Source organism: Schistocerca americana, chromosome 9 (assembly GCF_021461395.2).
Source record: "Schistocerca americana isolate TAMUIC-IGC-003095 chromosome 9, iqSchAmer2.1, whole genome shotgun sequence".
Taxonomy (NCBI): Eukaryota; Metazoa; Arthropoda; class Insecta; order Orthoptera; family Acrididae; genus Schistocerca; species Schistocerca americana.
In genome coordinates this window covers 49259536-49279361 of record NC_060127.1, presented here as the reverse complement: position 1 = coordinate 49279361, position 19826 = coordinate 49259536, and the positions used below count along the sequence as shown (strand labels likewise).

General features: G+C 42.3%; 1 protein-coding gene across 1 annotated transcript in view; it reads right to left on the bottom strand.

The window, feature by feature from the left end:
- The window catches only part of LOC124551268 (histone acetyltransferase Tip60-like), a 129887-nt gene extending 110350 nt beyond the window's left edge, over positions 1-19537 (bottom strand). The window contains exons 1-3 of the mRNA XM_047126267.1: positions 19493-19537; positions 18784-18841; positions 18622-18690 (exon numbers count right to left, since the gene is read on the bottom strand). Of these exons, the coding sequence (XP_046982223.1) occupies positions 18622-18690; positions 18784-18841; positions 19493-19537 (172 nt within the window). The remainder of the gene's footprint in view (positions 1-18621; positions 18691-18783; positions 18842-19492) is intronic.
- Positions 19538-19826: the final 289 nt, after the last annotated feature.

The window sequence follows — 19826 nt, the reverse complement described above, 5'->3', positions numbered from 1 at the left end:
TTCCAACAGTCCCACTTCTGCATACACTGTCACAATGGATGGATTAATGCGCGGAAGTTCCAAGAGAACAAATGTTGTCAGATAGCATTAGTCACCCACATACAGGCCAGGCACCAGGTGAGAGCATACAGGGTGCCACTGGGTAAGCACCTCAGGTTCACACAGCCTGTCCTTTGGACAGGGGCAATTACGTTTCTGATGTGTTGAGGGTGGTGGCTGTGCCCTGCCTTTGAGGGAAATGTGACATAAACTCTCAACTCAATAATGTGAGACTGCAAGTTGCTCGTGCTGTCCTGCCCTGCCTCGATAAACAGGCTGTTCGGCTGTTGCACTACCAGCCCATTCTCCAGATCTCTCCGCCACATCTGGTCACGGGTTAGTGTGAGACTTATTTGCCACCACTCACCAGTTACTACAGTTCATGAACTTTCAAACATAGCTGAAGCAGCACTGAATAACATACCAGAACCTGTCATCCGAGCTCAGCTCAAGACGGCGCCAAGCAGTGTTAGAACCATCACTTCTGCCAGAGGTTGTAGTTCTGTCTACCAAATATCACACCCGTATACCCTCAAATAAATCTACAAATTTAAATTATGTATTCTTCCTGTTAGGTGGGTACATAAGTTCGTAGCATTTTTCCAGATTTCAGTCATCAATAAAATATTCTCCTTCACTATTTACAAGGATCTGTCAACTCTGGGGTAACTTTTCAATTTCGTGACTGTAGAAATCATGTGGCTTTGAGGCGAAGAACTCGTTGAGCCCTGTTCAGAGCGTATTTTCATCTAGAAAGGAAGTTCCTTGAAGATTGTTCGATAGGTAGCAGAAAAAGTGAAAATCTTAGGGCACAAGATCAGATGAACAACAATGGGCAGAACGACTTCCCAGCCCCAACTCCTGATCTCCCCCCCCCCCCCCTGTCTCTCTCTCTCTCTCTCTCTCTCTCTCTCTCTCTCTCTCCCTCTCCTCCTTCCCCCCCCCCCTCTCTCTCTCTCTCTCTCTCTTCAAGTCTAGCACAATGCGGGCAGGCATTATCGTGAAGCAGCATCACTTCACACAGTCTTCATGGTCGTTGTTCTTGCATTGTGTCGGCAAGATGTCTCAGTTGTTGTCAATGTGTGTCAGTGGTGATGGTTACAAGGCCACAGTTCCACCAGATGCATGCAGGTCTTGTACAGGAAGTTGCTGCAGGAGTGTTAGTTCTGCAAGGTTCGCAGGAGAGCTTCTGTAAAGTTTGGAAGGTAGGAGACGAGATACTGGCAGAAGTAAAGCTGTGAGGACCGGGCGTGAGTCGTGCTTCGGTCGCTCAGATGGTAGAACACTTGCCTGCAAACGGCAAAGGTCCCGAGTTCCAGTCTCGGTCGGGCACACAGTTTTAATCTGCCAGGAAGTTTCATATTAGCGCACACTCCGCTGCAGAGTGAAAATCTCATTCTGAAAACATATTGTTTACGGGCTCTGTGCCAAGAAGGACCAGCAGGAACTATCACTACACACAGGCAGTGCTTGCAGAAACAAGAGTGGCACATATATCACATTCTATCTTATGTCTGCAGATCATTCAATCGTCAAGATTCCTCCACCGCAATGGCAGTGAACTTAAGCCGTGGTGCACGCTCCAGCAGTTAGTTGCAGCTTTGCTTCAGGCCACTCACGCTGGTTGCCTACAGCCGACTATGCGCTATGTCACATCACTCTGTAGTGCTGCCCAGAAGCTATTAGCAGTCTCCCTGAGACCCTGTACTACAGTGTAGTTGTGCAGCAGTGATTATGTCGTGACCTGTGTCACAATCCAGATCATTACAAACTCGTGGTGTTACTATGTTCATATTGATCAAGGACGATCATTTCTGTTATTTTCTTATGTGGAACTTTACTTTTCTGTTGTGAGACTGCAGTAAATATCAATTGTCACACTCTCTGCAGAGTCATCAATCAATGCGTGCAATACAGAGTACTGTCCAACATATGGACATAAAATTGTCCAAACTTTTTCACAAGCATACTGGATTTCTTCTTCAGTGGAGTACAGCTTCTTATTTACCAATACAGATTCCGCGTAGCCTGTCCTCCCCATAAACACATAAGAGAGAGAGATTTTCAGTACAAACCCATCACACTCTCCTTTACTCCATAAGTGATACCTTAATATTCTCACTGCTCTGTAGCATTTCTTGGGGAATGTTTTGGATACCTCTAGCACTATATCACCCTTTCTGGGCAGAGAACACCACCCTATGAGAATCTCATCGGAATTCCACACATGGGAGAAGCCCATTTCACTTGAAGCTTACTGGTTAGTAATGTCAAAATGAGGAAGCACATCTGTCAACTACTATCGAGTTTCATTGTTGGCGGAGAAGTAGAGTCGATGGGGGCTGTTCACTCGGGACCAACAAGATATAGAGGCTCTGCAACAAACACACAATGTCACACTAGTCAGCTGGGCTGTCACACTTCACGAATGCTCTGCTCCATGCAAGGATCATGGGAAATCAATATTTAACTCTGAAAATATACCCAACAAAAGGTCTGAATTATGTCATGCTATTGAGGACTTGCATGCATGTCAACACGCAATTAAGAATTATTAAACTCATCTGAAATATTGGCTTGCTCCCCCAACAGAGACAGCTGTTGGTACTCTTAAGACCTGCAGTGTTGTACTGTTACGTAAGCGGCACGGCCTGTCTTTCTCATGGTCCTTGATTCACCCGAAGATGACTTGTTGCTGATAAAGTATAGTATCACTAGATGCTTAAAATTAAATGTCAGTTAATAATATATTGGCACTAAATGCCTTCAGGAAATCTTAAGATGAATGACAAGTGTTAGAAGCAGTACTAGTTCTCGTGTTTCATTTTGATGACAGTTCAGAAAGAAAATCATCTAGTTAATATGCAGATAAATCGTAAAGTTTTTCTGTTGTTATTAATTATACTGTGTCTGTCCATTCATTCATGGTACAAAATCTATTCTGTACATGTCTTTCCCTTACAATTACAGAACATTGTGTGTCCTCCGTACCTGAGTGACAAAATGCAATATTAATAAAGATATTCCAGAAAAAATGCTTGTAAACTCTAAAAGCCTATGTAACTGATTTGGCAGAAACAGAAACAAGACAGTTTTTTTACAAAGTATAGACCTCAGTCTCATTTATAAAAAATAATAAAAAAAGGGGGAGGGGGGGGGGGGGGGGTTGTCAAACAACGCTAGTACCTTATACGAGTGGTCAGAAACAGACTAAAAAGCTGATAAGCGCAAGTGGAAGCTTTCTTGGACCTGTTGCACGAAGGAATGGATGGTTTATACCACACAGAGGCTGCGAAGGGCATTGAGAGAATCGGAGCAGCTGAAAAACCCGTGTAAGCATGAGCCCCAGGAATTTTGTAGTTTCAGCGAATGGGAGAGCAACAGGCCCAACGGGAGAGCAACAGGCCCAAGATGAAAAGATTGCGGAAGAAACCCACTGCACAGCCAGAAATTCATAAAAACGGTTTTGTCAGTGGAAAAGCAAAAGCCAATGTCGATGCACCACAAGTGAAGTCGACCGCAAAATCGCTGAAGACGCCGCTCAAGGAGACAAGTCCATGGAGAACACCAATAGATCGCAAAATCGTCAACAAAAAAGGAAGCCAGAGATGCCCGGCAGGAGACAGGCCATTACAAGGTTACTGGCAATAGCAGAGAGGTCGACACTCAGGATGGAACCCTGAGACACACAGTTTTCCCAGATAAAGGCACCCGACAAGGCAGAACCTACACATACCTTGAAAACTCGGTCTTTTAAAAATTGCTGAAGGAAACAGGACTTGCAGCCGCAGAAGCCCCACAAGTAGAGTGTACAGAGGATGCCAGTCCTCCAGCAGAAGTCGTAAGCTACCTCCAAACCGAAAAACATGGCCACAGTTTGGTATTTCCACAGAAAACCGTTCAAGACACGGGTTGACAAAGTGACAAGATGGTCAACTGTAGAACGGCATGCTCAAAATCCACACTGTGCAGTGGTTAGCAAGTTGTGAGATTTGAGCCATCATACCAGCCACGCACGAATCATACGTCCCATCACCTAGCAAACACAGCTGGTGAGATAAATGGGGTGCTAACTAGAAGGAAGGTATTTGTCCTTGCTGGGATTAGGTATGAGTACAACAGTGGCTTTGCACCAGCATCTGGGAAATGTGCCCTCTGCCCAGATGCGATTGTACATATGAAGGAGAAAATGCTTGCCCACAAGAGAAAGGTTCTTCAACATCGGAAAGTGAACATCGTTCGGCCCTGGGGCGGAGGATCAGGATGAAGTGAGAGCACGATCTAGCTCCCTTATAGAGTAAAGGCAGCATTGTAGCACTCATGATTCTGAGAAGAGAAAGGTATCGCCCGAGCCTCCTCCACTCATTTCCGATGGAGGAAGGCAGGGCGATAGTGGGTGGAGCTCGAAATTTCCGCAACACAGCAGCCCAAGGTGTTGGAGATAGCAATGGTGTCCACTTGACATCATCTGCTACTGCCAGGCTAGAAATTGGGGAAGGGACCTCGGTCGCAGAGAGCCAACACAGGCTGCTCCACACGAAGGGATGGAACCGTTAAAAAGACTGGTAAATGAAATCCAGCTAGCATTTTTGCCATTCCAAGGAATTCGACAAAACTGCACACGCAACTGTCTACAATGGATGCAGTTCGCAATTGTAGGGTTAGAAACGTGGAGAGCATGTCTCCGTGTGTGAATTTCATCGCACCACACGTAGTTCCACTCCAAGGGACTGGGACTGGGACAGGGATCGGTAAAGATGAAGTGCAAGGAATGGAACGTTCTGCGGAAATGTTTGTAATGTATTCTACCTGGTCATTACATCTGGGGAACTGCTGTTCATCAAAGGTTGCCCCAGGGAGGAGTAAAGCCCTCAGTTGGCCTTAGAAAGATGCCAATGGGGTTTACGCGTAGGTGGGGCAGGAGTCAGCAAACGGGTAGCACACAGGAAATGCTTGTTCGAGTATGTGTCAAGAGACAATGGACCACTCGACAAGCTGGGCAGTACAGAATGAGAGGTCCAAGTGGGAACAGGTGTGCACAGAGTCAGAAAGGAACGTGGTACTCCAGCGTTAAGGCAGATGAAGTTGAGTTGATTGAGAAGATCAGCAGAGAGGGCACCACTCTGACAGGTTCTGGAAGGGCCCCAAAGGGTATGATGTGCATTAAAGTCACAGCAGCTAAAAGGGGTGAGAGAGTTAATTGGAGAAGCTGGAGAAAGTCTGCCCTGGCGACACCAAATGACAGAGGTATGTGCATATTACAAAGAGGAAATGTGAATCGAGGAAGGAAATTGTGGATTGCAACAGCTTGCAGCCAGGTGTTCAGTGAGATGGTTTGACTATGAATGTCATCCCAGATGAGCAGCATGACTCCCCCACGAGGCAGAATGCTGTCCTTGGGGGAAGATCAAAGCAGACCAGAAAGACATGCAGGAGGTCAAAGTGGTCGCAAGGATGCAATTTTGTTTCCTGGAGGCAGAAAACAACTAGACGCTGCAATGCCATGAGCAGCTGTAATTCCTCCTTGTTGGATCTAATGCTGTGAACGTTCCACTGGAGGAGAGTCAGGAATGGGAAAAGCGAGGAGAGAAAAAATTAGGCATTTTCACCTCAGTGGCTGCCAAGTGCCACCCTTAGAAGACTCACTGCGACAGGGTGAATAGGCTGGAGGATCCTGTTCCATGAGAACTACAGAGGTGTCGGCAGTCTCTCAGAGTTGGTCTGCAGATTCCAGCGCAGAAAAACGGTTGAATGCAAAACGGAGGTCAGCTGGGTGAGAATATCACATAGCGATACTGAAGAGGATCTCCGAGTCGGTGAAGGAGAAGACTGTTTGTCTTTGTTTGATTTCTTAGAGCCTTTGTGGTTGGCACACGGAGACTCAGGCGTTTGCTGGCTGGAGGGACGCAAGAAGTCTTCACATTAATATTCCTTCTGTTCTTTCTGGCCTGCCAGTCGTGTAGCAGGGATTTCGCTACTGGCAGAGAAGAATTTGTGGCTTCTTGTTGCACAGATGGAGCAAAAGGAGACGGGGATGCTACTGTAACACTGGGCGATTTTGTAACTGCAGTGCTAAATTTGAGGTCATAAGTCTGCATGACCATGTCCTTGGTGGAGCGAGGCATAGCAATAACAGTATTGTACGTGCCTGATGGTAAGATGCAGAGCTTTCGAATAGCCAACAACTTGCGAGCAACTGGGTGAGGCACTTTTCCCTTCACCTGGATCTCCTGGACGGCCCACTCAAGATACAAGAGACAATCTCAAGATGAGGCTGCATGATCACCATTGCAATTGATACAGCAGGAAGAGGGAGGTGATAACGCAGGAAGAAGGATGGAGGCAATCATCCTCGTGAGCATCCCTACCATATGTAACACATGTGGCCGTGTTACGATAGGTGTTGTAATGTTGACGCTGGTAGCATTGCATCGGGTTTGGAATGTACAGTCGGACCATGATGATTTCATTGCCTGCTTTGATCTTTGATGGAACCACTACTCTGTCAAATGCGAGAAAAAGAGTGCATATAGGCACTAACGCTGTATCAACCATTTTCATTACTCGAAGGACTGCAGTGACACCCTAATCAGAGAGGTAAGTCTGGATTTCTCTCTCGGGCATACCATTGAGCAGCCTAGAGTAAACAACACCACAAGAAGAATTCAGCATTTGATGGGCCTCAACATGAACAGGAATGCCATGGAGGAGTGAAGCTGCAAGCACTTGTTGGGCTCGAAAATCAGAGTTGGTCTCCAAAAGCAAAGTGCCATTACGTAAACAAGAGCAGCATTTCACAGGGCTCGCAACTGCAACACCTTTCTGAATAAAAAACGGATTAACCATAGCAAAAGACTGACCTTCTCCAGTACATTATACCATGAGGAACAGAGATGTGGCTGGGAGATCCTTGGGATCTTTAGCCTCATTCTGTTTATATGTAGAAGACGTAAACTGAGATGATGATTGGGTCATTGCAAGAAAATGTCCCACGATTGCCAGAGTCTTTGATAGAGGGCTCCTTCCAACTGAGGAGAGGGGGGCTCAGAAGAGGCCTCACCCGCCTTAGGTGACTGTTCACACATTAGGTCACACCACCTGAACTCCTGACAGAGGGACCAATAGGCAATTTGAGACGGTAATAGCTCAGGCAATCATCCCTCCCTGGGCCTGGCTTGTACCAGGGTTATGTGCCAACCCTACTTGGTGATCCGACGCTGGGAATTGTGTGTTTCCCAGTCAGCTGTTACACATCAGATCCATGCGCTGACCTTCAGAAGTGCACAGGGAGGAAGAAGGAACATAGAGGAACCTCAAATGCTGAAGCTGAGGAAGGACAGGAGATGTAGAACGAAGAAAGAAAGAACACACACAGTGGAAGGACTGTTCTGTCAGGCTACTGAAATTTCAGAACATATTCTCAAAAATATCCTGGACATGTTCCCTAAGGGAGGGGGGAAAAGAATAGGAGGAGGATAGACATGCAACACGGAAACGGAAAGGGTGGTGCAAAGGCTGGGCCCTGTGGTAGCCAAGCACAAACTCACCAAAGAGTGGTGAGCCAACTGGCGGATGGTAGAAGTGAACAAATCTTGCAGATCATTAGTTTTGTAGAAACATTATGAGTAAACCTACCCATCTCTACCTTCTCTAATAGCCCACAGTCCACACATCGACATCAGTTTAGAAAATATTACTACTACAAAACAAAGCACGCCCTTTGCACAGGGCACTGCGAATCACAGATGTACGTTAACAGGCAGATTCTATATTCCTATAGACAGTGTTTGACACTTTGTCACATTGTAGACCACAAACGAAGTATAGGTTCTCAACCATGTCAATGGCTCAAACAATGTTTGAGTAATACAGTCTAGTATACAGTCTTCTGGACCGAGAGTGTTCACCAGAGACAAAGGTAACATTAGGAGTGCCCCAGAGACATGTGGTAGGAAGCATGAAGGTAATCACACACTATATGATCAAAAGTTTCCAAACACCCCTATGTATTGCAGAATTGACCACTATACCTCACAGGAGGTGGATCCGCCAGTATAAAAGGAAGTGTGAAGTATTGTGTTGTCAGTAAGGGTGTCACCTGAGCAACAAATCCATCAGGGATGTTTCAATCCTTCTAAAGCTGCCCAATTCAACACTTGGTGATGTGATTTGAAGCAGAAATGTGGAGAAATAATTACAGCTACACGAAGACCAGAAAGCATTCAGTCGAACACTGCAGAGGGTGGTTGTAAGAAATTGCATGAAATCAGCAGATGGAATAACTCTAAAGTTCCAAAGTGTTACCATTAGTCCAGCTAGCACAATACTGTGTGCAGAGTTAAAAAAAAAAAAACACTGGATACAATGGCCAAGCAGCTCCTCAAAGTCACACATTTCTGTAGCCAATGCTACGTGGTTCTCAAGGCAGTGTAAAGAGTGACGACGCTGAATACTGGATGACTGGATATGAGTGATCTGAACTGATGAATTGTGCTCTACCCTGTGGGCATCTCATGGAAGTGTTTGTGTTACCTGCCATCATGTATAGTGCCAACAATGCATACCATAGAGGAACAGTTCAGAGACAATGAGTGTTTGTATCAGCACGATTATAATGTCAACTCTGCTCCGGACTCCAGCATCTGATATCACTATTTTCTCTGGTTATGGCTCGCAAGGAAGAATGGACTGTCATTCTTCAACAGACATTTAGACACCTCACTGAAAATGCCTGCAATGAAGGCAATGGGCAGACACATATTCACTAATATGTATCCAGATACTTTTGATTAGACAGTGTACAGAGAAGACTGCACATTCTGTCTGACCCACCTCTCGCTGCCATTTCCCTGGCGCAGTGTGTCATTATTCACGATACATTTCCAAATTCAGTGATTACCCTTGAAGCAGAGACCTTGCCACAAGTGTAGTTTGGAAAGTTAAGGGTCACGCACTATGCCCAGGTAGCTCGGTCGATGACAACAGTCACTGGAAGGTAGGTTCTGGGTTTGAGTACTGATTTGGGACACAGGAAGTTTCAAAACAGTGCACACTCTTCTCGAGAGTGAAAGATTCATTCTGGAAACCTATGATTGTGGTCGGCTGCGAAAGCTCTTTAGCACAGATGTGCCAGTCATGTTGTTGCCTGGTGTGGGGATTGGTGGCTGACCCTCAATGAACAAACCTAACATATTATGGATACATAGACAGAAAGGCCAATTACTGCACAATTACAGTAATGCTGAACAATCATTGGAAATACTCACATCCATAAAATATTTAGGAGAATACGTACAGAGCAATTTCAAGTGGAATGACCACACATCATTAACCACAAGTAAGGCAGGTGCCAGACTGAGATTCACTAGAAGAATACTCACAAAATGTAGTTCCCCACAAAGTAATAACTTACAAAACCCTCGTTCAATCGAAACTTGAATATTGCTCGGCAGTATAGGATCTGTTCCAGATTGATCAATGGAGAAGATCCAAAGACGAGCAGCGTGTTTTGTTACAAATTCATTTAGTAAAAGGTTCATGGAGATATTCAGACAACCCCAGCGACAGCTGCTGCAACAGAGCCATTACACACCCCGATGTTGTTTAATTTTAAAGTTCTGAGAGCACATGTTCAGATTAGTTAACATCGGTTCATAGTATTTTTCCATAAGTGTAATAAACACAATAGATACACACAGCTGAGACTTAAGTCAAAAATAATATATTCCCCTTCACTATTTACAACAGTCTGCCAACACTGAGGTAACACCCAGTGCTGTTTTTCTGGGGGAGCGCTTGGGGATGCGTACCCCTAAATTTTTTCATCAACAAAGTAATTTTCTTACAATGTTGAGAACTTGGAAGAGTGCTAAAGATTTATTTCACGGAGGTTGTTGTTGTTTTTGTTGTTGTGGTCTTCAGTCCTGAGACTGGTTTGATGCAGCTCTCCATGCCACTCTATCCTGCGCAAGCTTCTTCATCTCCCAGTAACTGCTGCAGCCTACATCCTTCTGAATCTGCTTAGTGTACTCATCTCTTTGTCTCCCTCTACGATTTTTACCCTCCACCCTGCCCTCCAGTACTAAATTGGTGATCCCTTGATGCCTCAGAACATGTCCTACCAACCGGTCCCTTCTTCTAGTCAAGTTGTGCCACAAACTCCTCTTCTCCCCAATTCTATTCAATACCTCCTCATTAGTTATGTGATCTACCCATCTAATATTCAGCATTCTTCTGTAGCACCACATTTTGAAAGCTTCTATTCTCTTCTTGTCTAAACTATTTATCGTCCATGTTTCACTTCCATACATGGCTACACTCCATACAAATACTTTCATAAACGACTTCCTGACACTTAAATCAATACTCGATGTTAACAAATTTCTCTTCTTCAGAAACGCTTTCCTTGCCATTGCCAGTCTACATTTTATATCCTCTCTAGTTTGACCATCATCAGTTATTTTGCTCCCCAAATAGCAAAACCCCTTTTCTACTTTAAGTGTCTCATTTCCTAATCGAATTCCCTCAGCATCAACCGACTTAATTCGACTACATTCCATTATCCTCGTTTTGCTTTTGTTGATGTTCATCTTATACCCTCCTTTCAAGACACTGTCCATTCCGTTCAACTGCTCTTCCAAGTCCTTTGCTGTCTCTGACAGAATTACAGTGCCACGGAGGTAAATTTTTTATTTCGTTTTTTCTTGTTGGTAATTGTAATACGAACGATACCATTGCAGTTTTTGGTGGGAAAAGCGATGACATGGACTGTTTCAAGCATTTCGAAGCTGCGGCAACCGTTCTCGACAACTGAATCGCTGGCAGCCAGTTTGACAAGCATGTAGTGCCCTCGCCCGCTAATAGTGGCCGATAGTAGTGCTAAACAGATATGCGTACGCTCAAATGCCGAGCTACCGACAAATGTCTCTATGGTCCCGCTACCACAATCCTTCGTGATTCATTGTCATCTTTGTTTTGTTGTTCGTTATTTGTTTGCATTTGCTGTTCCGTTCTTGTCGGTTGTGCGAAGTTTTAAAATGTGTCCTGTCAACTGAAGAGTTCGATACCTTTTTTTTTTTAGTTAGACACGTTGATGATGTCATGGCTAAAAGCAGATGGGTGGTATCCCATGCTTCAGTTACAAGTAATTTTCGCTGCATTATATCCAATGCCGGAGTATCCTCAAACATTTTTTAGAAAAAAAGCATTGGGTACACCACATCATCGCAATTTCACCAGAGGCAAAACATTATCTTTTGTGGATGCTTGCAGATCTTTGTATGAGGAGTTGCTGCTTTGTTGGGCTCAATCATTCCTATCTTTTCTGTATGTTAGCATAAAGACACCATTTCTCATCACCGGTAATGATACAGGCTACGAATGGCCGGTGTTTTTCAAGCGCCAGTTTATGACAAGCAAGCAGAGATGCACATATAGCCACCCACTGGTTTTTGTGATTTTGGCTTACATCATGTGGTACCCATCCACCCAAGTTTTTAACCTTCTCCAATCCATGCAAATGTTGCATGATGGGGGAATGATCAAAGTTCATCACATTTGCCTGTTCTTGAGTACATTGATGTGGATTAATGGGTTTAAACGATATTCATCAGACCCCAAAGGTCTTCCTGAACATGGAGAGTCACTAACGTCAAAATGATACTTTTCAAAACAAGAAAACCACTTTTTTGCTGTACTCTGTCCAGTGGCATTATCCCCATGCACAGCACAAATGTCTCTAGCTGCCTCCACTGTTGTCAACCTTCTACTGAAGAATATGCCACAAATGTTTCGATTTCTGAGCTTGGCACTCCATTTTCTGGCTTCTACAGTGTTACTCGCTATCACAAAATGGGGATACATAAACCTGCATAGCAACAGTGAACTACAAACAAAAAATGAAAACCGAGTGATAAACCCCTAGCAACCAGAATACCAACATGCAAAACAAAAATGCTACAAACATATGCACCAACCTACTACAATTCTCAACCAATATATTGCTTCTTCCTATCTCGCAAAAAAGACAGTGAAGGTAAAACTAGAAAGATTCGAGCTCACACAGAAGGTCACCAGCAATCTTTATACTGCAAACCATTTGCAAGCAGAACAGAAAAAGGGTGAAGTGGCAGCTATACACAAAGTACCCTTCGCCACACACCATTAAGTGGCTTGCAGAGTAGAGACGTAGGTGTGGGTGACTACTGTAAAAGATTTGAGACTTATGCTTGCTTATTGGTTAGCTGGTGTGGAATACAAGGCCCCGTTTGAGTCCAGCACTATTTGCAAATTCTCGCCACACTTCATCGTTACTGGCACTACAACGTACAATGCCCAACTTCATCATAAGTTCAATAACAGTGCTTTCAGTTCTTCTCATCACCTTTGTAGTTTACGTAAACCTAACAGATGATGCTTGTTGAACATACATGTTCAGTTTTCTGTTGACTGTATGTTTTTTATCTTTGCTGTGAGACCACTCCTATGAAGACTGCTGTACAGTAAACACTCTATATAGACTAAGGTGAAAAAAGTCACGGGGCACCTTCAAATACCTTGTCAGATCATCTTTTGCCCAGCGTACTGCAACAACTCGACATGGCATGGACTAACAAACCCGGTGAAAGTCTGCTGCAGAAAAGGAGCTGTGTTGTCTCTATAACCATCTATACCTGTGAAAGTGTTGCCAGTGCAGGATACTGTGCATGAACTGACCTCTCTATTACATTCCAAAAATGTTCATTGGGATTTGTCAGACAATCTGGGTGGCCAACTCATTTGCTTGAATTGTCCAGAATGCTCTACAAACCAGTTACAAACAATTTTCGCCTGGTGACATAGTGCACTGTCATTCATAAAAATTCTATCATCGTTTGGGAACATGAAGTCCATGAATGGCTGCAAATGGTCCCAAGAAGCCACACATGACCATTTCCAGTCAATGATAGGTTCAGTTGGATCAGAGGACCCAGTCCATTCCACATAAACACAGCCCACACCATTCCGGAGCCACCATCAGCTTGCACAGTTCCTTGATGACAACTTGCGTCTCGGCTTTGTGGGGTCTGTGCCACATTCGAACTCTCCCATTACGTCTTACCAACTGACATGTCCGCTCCATAGCTGAGTGGTCAGCACAGCAGGATGCCACGTGTAAGGCCTGGGCTCGATTCCTGGCTGAGTTGGAGATTTTCTCCACTCTGGGACTGGGCGTTGTGTTGTCCTCATCATCATATTATGCTCATCGACGTGCAAGTCGCCGAAGTGGTGTCAACTGAAAAGACTTGTACCAGGCGACCTGCCTGCCCAATGGGAGGCCCTCGCCACACGACATTTCATTTCACCAACTGACATAGTGACTCAAATGACCAGGCCATGAGTTTCAGGTCATGTAGAGTCCAACCAACATGGACATGTTCAGAAGTGGCACTGCAGGCAATATCGAGCTGTTAACAAAGACACTCGTGTCGGTTGTCTGCTGTCACAGCACATTAATGCCAAATTTCACCACACTGTCCGAACAGATACTTTTGTTGTTCATCCCACACTGGTTTCTGTGGTTATTTAATGCAGTGTTGTTTGTCTGCAGCACTGACAACTTTACGCGAATGTCACTGTTCTCGGTCATTAAGTGAAGTCTATTGGCTCCTCTGTTGTCTGTGGTGAGAGGTAATGCCTGAAATTTAGTATTCTTGGCACACTCTTGACACGCCATTATTTAATTCTATAATTATTTCCAAAATGGAATGTCCCACACATCTAACTCCAACTACTATTCTGTGGTCAAGGTCTGTTAATACCCGTAGTGCGGCCATAATCACATTGGAAACCTTTCCGCAAGAAATTACCCAAGTACAAATGACAGCTTAGCCAACGCACCACCCTTTGATACCTTATGTAAACGGTACGACAGCGATCTGTATATGTCAATATGGCTAAACCATGATTTTTCGTCACCTCAGTATAAATAAACCTAAAATACACCTAACATTGAAAGTGTGGGTCGAAAACTTTGGACAAAACAAAACTGAGAAATGAGAGCATGCAGGAAGTATTCGACAGCCAAGTTGAGGCGATTCAATGCATTAGCCGAGGCAGAGTTGTCAGGTCTCAAATATCCCAATCAAACGGTTACTTGAGGCCTCTTCTTTCATACCAGTATTTAAACTGATTCATATTCTTGAAGGTTTGTAGTAGAAGAGTGTCAATAAACTGGCTCAGGCTGATTTTCAGTTACAGACAACACTTCATATTTTTTTGTTAACAAACATAGCACGTGAAACTGGCTTTGCTTACTTTGATTGGAGAACCTTTTTACATTCAAACTGTTTCCTGCTGTGTGATTCTTACAACAATTTTGACAAACTACATCAAAACAGTATACATTTAAGGAGATCTGCTGCGTATGGTGAATGTCAAACCCTTGCTACCTTGTTTACAGCACTGCCAATCATTACTAAATGCTTTGGGTACTTCGCTTTGCTTTGCATTGTGCTTTAGTTTGAAATTAGTGAAGATACTGATCCATGTTTGGGTACTTCGCTTCGCTTTGCGCTTTAGTTTGAAATTAGTGAAGACACTGATCCATGTATAGCCCAGCGTTCATGTAAGACTACTGCAACCTGTTAAGGGAAAGGGAGACGCATAATCCACAGCAAATTACTCACAGTGTTCTGGAGTGCAGTCAGGTGGAAAAGCAATGCAGGTAACTCTTACACCCTATCACTCGGGCATACAAAAGAGCTGCCACTTACATCAGCAAAAACCTACTGTGCCAAGACAGAATAACGCGGTTTGTAAGATCTGATTCTGGTAAATCACCTAGGATTCCTTGGATGAGAAGGTCAGCTGTAGTTACAATCTGCACTGTACAACTGTACCTTGTAGACAGACATACTGCAAACCGACAGAGGTCTGTGCATAAGGAATAAATTTCCCACATGGGAATGCCTCGAAAGCTTTTTAGGTATTAGGTTGTTGTATAAGTTCGCAGCATTTTTGTTTCGTATGTTGGTATTCCATTTGCTATGGGTTTATTTATCGATTGTCATTTTTTATTTATAGTTCACTGCTGCTATTTGAATTTTAAATATAGTCATTTGTTGATAGTGACTGGAGCTGTGGACATTAGAAAATGGAGTGTCAAGTGGAGAAATCTGAACATTTCCAACATATTCTTCTGTTTTGAGTTCAAGAGGAGATGTGACAGGGGCAGTTGCAGCCAGAAACGTATGTTATGTATGGGGTTAATGCCAGTGGGCAGAGCAAGGCAAGAAATCTATTTCCTCATTTGGAGGAGGATTGTTTCGACATTAGTGACTCTCCACATTCAGGAAACCCTTTGAAGTCTGATAAAGATTGTTTAAACACATTAATCCACAATGATCCATGTCACTATACTCTACAACTGGCAAATGTGATGAACTGTGTTCATTCCACCACCGTGTGACATTTGCATGCAATGGGAAGGTTCAAAAATTGAGTGCATGGGTACTGCATGATGTAAGCCAAAATCACAAAAATCAACGGGTGGGTCATATGTGCATCTCTGCTTGCTCGCCACCAATTGGCTTGTGAAAAATGCGGACTATTCCTATCCTGTATCATGACTGGTGATCAGAAATGGTGTCTTTATTCTAAACAAATACGGAAAAGAAAGGAATGCTTGAGCCCAAACAAAGCAGCAACTCCCCATATAAATACCTGCACGCATCTACAAAAGATAATGTTATGCATCTGGTGGAACGGCAATGGTGTGGTGTACCGTGAACTGCTTCCCCAAACCATAAGCATCACTGCTGACATTTAATGTCAACTACTGAGACATCTTGCAGGCACAATCAAAGAACAATGTCCAGGAAGACTGCGTGAAGTGATGCTACTACACAATAATGTCCACCCAAATTCTACTGGACTAACAAAAAACACAAAGAAGTTGGGTTGCAAAGTTGTTCTGCACCCACATTATTCACTTCATCTTGTGCCCTCAGATTTTCACCTATTCAACTCTCTATCGAACAACCTTCATGGAACTTCCTTTCCGAATGAAAATGTGCTCCAAACATGGCTTGACGAGTTCTTGGCCTCAAAACCACAATTTCTAATGCCGTGGAACTGAAAAGTTACCCCAGTGCTGGTAGAAGGATGTAAATATAAATTCCCAAGACTTTACAAGTTTGCAGCTACGACTATATCTGGACCTGCGTACTAGTGTGAGCACCTTTTTCCCAATGAAGTGAATGAAATATACAAACAGAAGTTCACTGACAGATTTCACCTAAAAAGCTTATCTTCAAATTAGCAGTACTCAGAAAGTGGTACCAGACATTGATGCGCCAGTGCAGTGCAAAATAAATAGGATTCATTGACCCCCAGTATTTTATATTTTTAATATGTGAATAAAATTCTAGTAAAATCCAAGCTGATGTCAATTTAAACTTTGATAAAAAAGGACATTCGTCATAACACTGCATCAATCATAATAAATACGAGGCATGTTCATAAAGTAAGTGTACTGTGATCATAACGGACTGTGGGTTTTTGTTTTTCGATGTTTGGTTACAATGAGTGATAGAGGGGGATCCCCTGACCAGAGCGAGCATCGCAGGAACACGGTACAACATAAATTCATGTTGTAGTGTCCAGTTGCATGAAAGGTATCAGTAAGAGATTCCGCCAAGTACGAACCATGAGCTGTGATCCGCTTCCTACTCGCAGAAGGATTAACACCTTCCAAAATTTTTTTGCAAACCAAAACAGTTTGCAGCGAATCTTTTGTCAACAGAATGAATGTGTTTAAGTAGTGTAGGTAGTTTAATGCAGGCAGAACAAATGTTCAAATGCTTCATACTTAGCTGCCATATGTTCTACTCTTCATCAATTAAAAGAAATGGAAGTTTCATTTCACTGTCATTTCTCATTATCACAACAATCTCGGAAAATAAAATTCGCACAACAGGCATTACCTAGCCATCGTGAAGATGCTTTAACCCTATGCCCGTCCACAATGGTAACGGCACTGCTAGCCACATGGAAAATGATTTAAATCCAAATAGAGATGTTTTGCAGGATACGCTTCCTGCAACCACCCTACAAGGAAAACAAAGACAGAGGATGAGATGGTCAGATGAAGTTAACCGACACCTCATGTTCTGTTATTACCAAGCAACAAACTTATAAACCAACACAACTGGATACAGATCACAAATATACACAACATTTATTACCAAATACCCAGAATTAAAATTTTTAACAGAACAACGACTAGCTGATCAGATTCGTGTAATAATAAAAAATAACAGGATACCACACAATATCCACCAGTACATCAACGCAATACAGCTAAATCCAAATGTATATATACAACTACAGAAATCTGTAATTATTGATACATGTTCAATTGCCCGAAAGTTCCTAAATGCAATGTAACATATACCGTACAGTTAAAAGGAAGTCACACTTGATCAAGGTCCGCGTCACTTTCCATTTTTAACCAGACATAACATCTGATAAAGGAAAGAAATAATAATAATAATAATAATAATAATAATAATAATAATAATAATAATAATAATATCAATATTATACAGATGATGGAGTACGAAACTGGGCAGTCTGCTGCCAATTTATTTATTATGCTAGATATATTTTCCTCTCAACTGTGTTTATTTATTCCAGTGTTTGATTTACAGCAGTTGAATTTGGAACCTTAACATTCCGCCATGAGGCATCAGTAAACAATGCTCAGATGATAAAATTCTCTCAAGAAGCCACAAAAGATGAAAGGCACCCACAGACTTAGCACATACAACAATTTACACCAGTTTCCATAATTAGTATCCACCTGAATCACACTATGGCCCTAAATACCATCACGATTGGTGCTACTATAATACTTTGTTCATTAAATGTTTCAGGTATAGAAAATCTTAATTTGCAGAACCAATGTGTCCTTTCAATAATCTCTCATTAAATTGTGGAACATGAAATAATAAATTTATTTAGTTTATTGGCAAATATTATGACTGTTCATAAAGCAGTGTTGTACCAACGTAATTTAAATATTTCCACAGTTCATGAAATCACTGTGTACATCACATGTCTGCCACAAACTACTTTTTCTAGTGTTTAGTGATAACACAATAATGTGAGCACAACCACATCTCAAATATACAAAAATGTTTTTGTATTGGCACGTTACCTAATGTAGAAACATTCTCATCGACATCTTCCAACAACAGTGACAACACAGAAAATTTACCGGAACTGATACTTCTGCAGACTTTTATACTCTATTACAGATATGGCAGTGGTAAAAAACAAATGTAAACCCAAATATTTTTCCAAAAGTAGCTACAACACTTAGTCATAAAAATCGCCTACCACCTTTATACTCAAAAGTTTTATATGAGGGCGAATTATATTATTTCACAACGTTAGTGATTTAAAAATATGCTATACCAACTAGTCCCTCTATAACCGGATAACGACCTTAACCGGAAAACATTACACGTTCGTTCTAACTTGCGAGCAATACCTAAAAAATTCATGCTAAAATAAAAGACAATGAATGTAAATACTTACAATCGACGTAATGTACATAAAAACTCTTCGATCCATTGACTTCACGTAAGCTGACTATTTCTGCGAGAGCTGTAACAAAACCAAAACACATTAGATGAATGGCATATTTATCGAATTATGGAATAAATTCAGTCGTCGGTATCGGATAATCCTTTAACTTACGCCAATCGTCACCTCCATGCATCCGAACTGGCAATCGACATCCTTCCGTTAGAGATGCCTTCAACAAAACAATAGTGTCAACATAAAACATTTCCGAAATCTGCATTCACAATTAGTAATATCATTAACAACACACGTAATAATAGCTATTTGTAGCTAAAAATATACTGAACGCATACTCACAAGACTTTCGTGCAAGTATTTATTAAGTACACTATCGGAACTTAAAATTTAAATTACACTAAATTATTGACATAATAGTATAGTTACAGAAAAACAAGGACAAGAACTAAACTGAATCTCGTACGGTGTCATGAATATTTAGCTATGATTTCTTCCCTAAACTGCATTTTGTTTGAGATTGTTTGTATCAAAACATAACCTGCATCATAGCCATAGCGAAAAACAATAAATGCCAGATGTAAACAAAGGCGTCAGACATCCGAACAACACAAAAATCTGCACATACGACATGCTGGAACTTTTCCGCTTTGTTTAAATGGTATATGAAAACGTGTGGTACACTAAAATCAGCTTACAAGTAAAACTACAGCTGAATGTGTACAGCAGACACCTGTCCTAACCTATTACACGATGAAACAACAATGCAGGACAAACTGAACACGACTCATGGGGTTTTCATAAAGCCTTAAAGTACATAATTTTTCAGTATTTAGGTATGTATAATGCAGCTGTAGTTTGTATTTACCACCGAATCACAGATAGTTTCTCTGTCATCTCCCTCTTCCGTCATGTTGAATTTCGAGTTCTGACTGTCGTTTGTTTTTATACAGCCTATCCAACATAACACAAGAGCGTGCCGGTATTCATTACATGGAAGACCATGTGGTGTTTTGTATCAGTTATTTTAACAATATAAATAACTTTAATCGCACTGATGTATAAAGGTTGCCTTATAACGAAACATATTCGTTCTTCGACCAAAGTTATTCATGTCTGAAATTAAATACATGAAAATTCTACTAGCAAATTTTCTCTCTTGCTGTCGTATATGAATAAATGCAATTTCCTTGAGTATATAC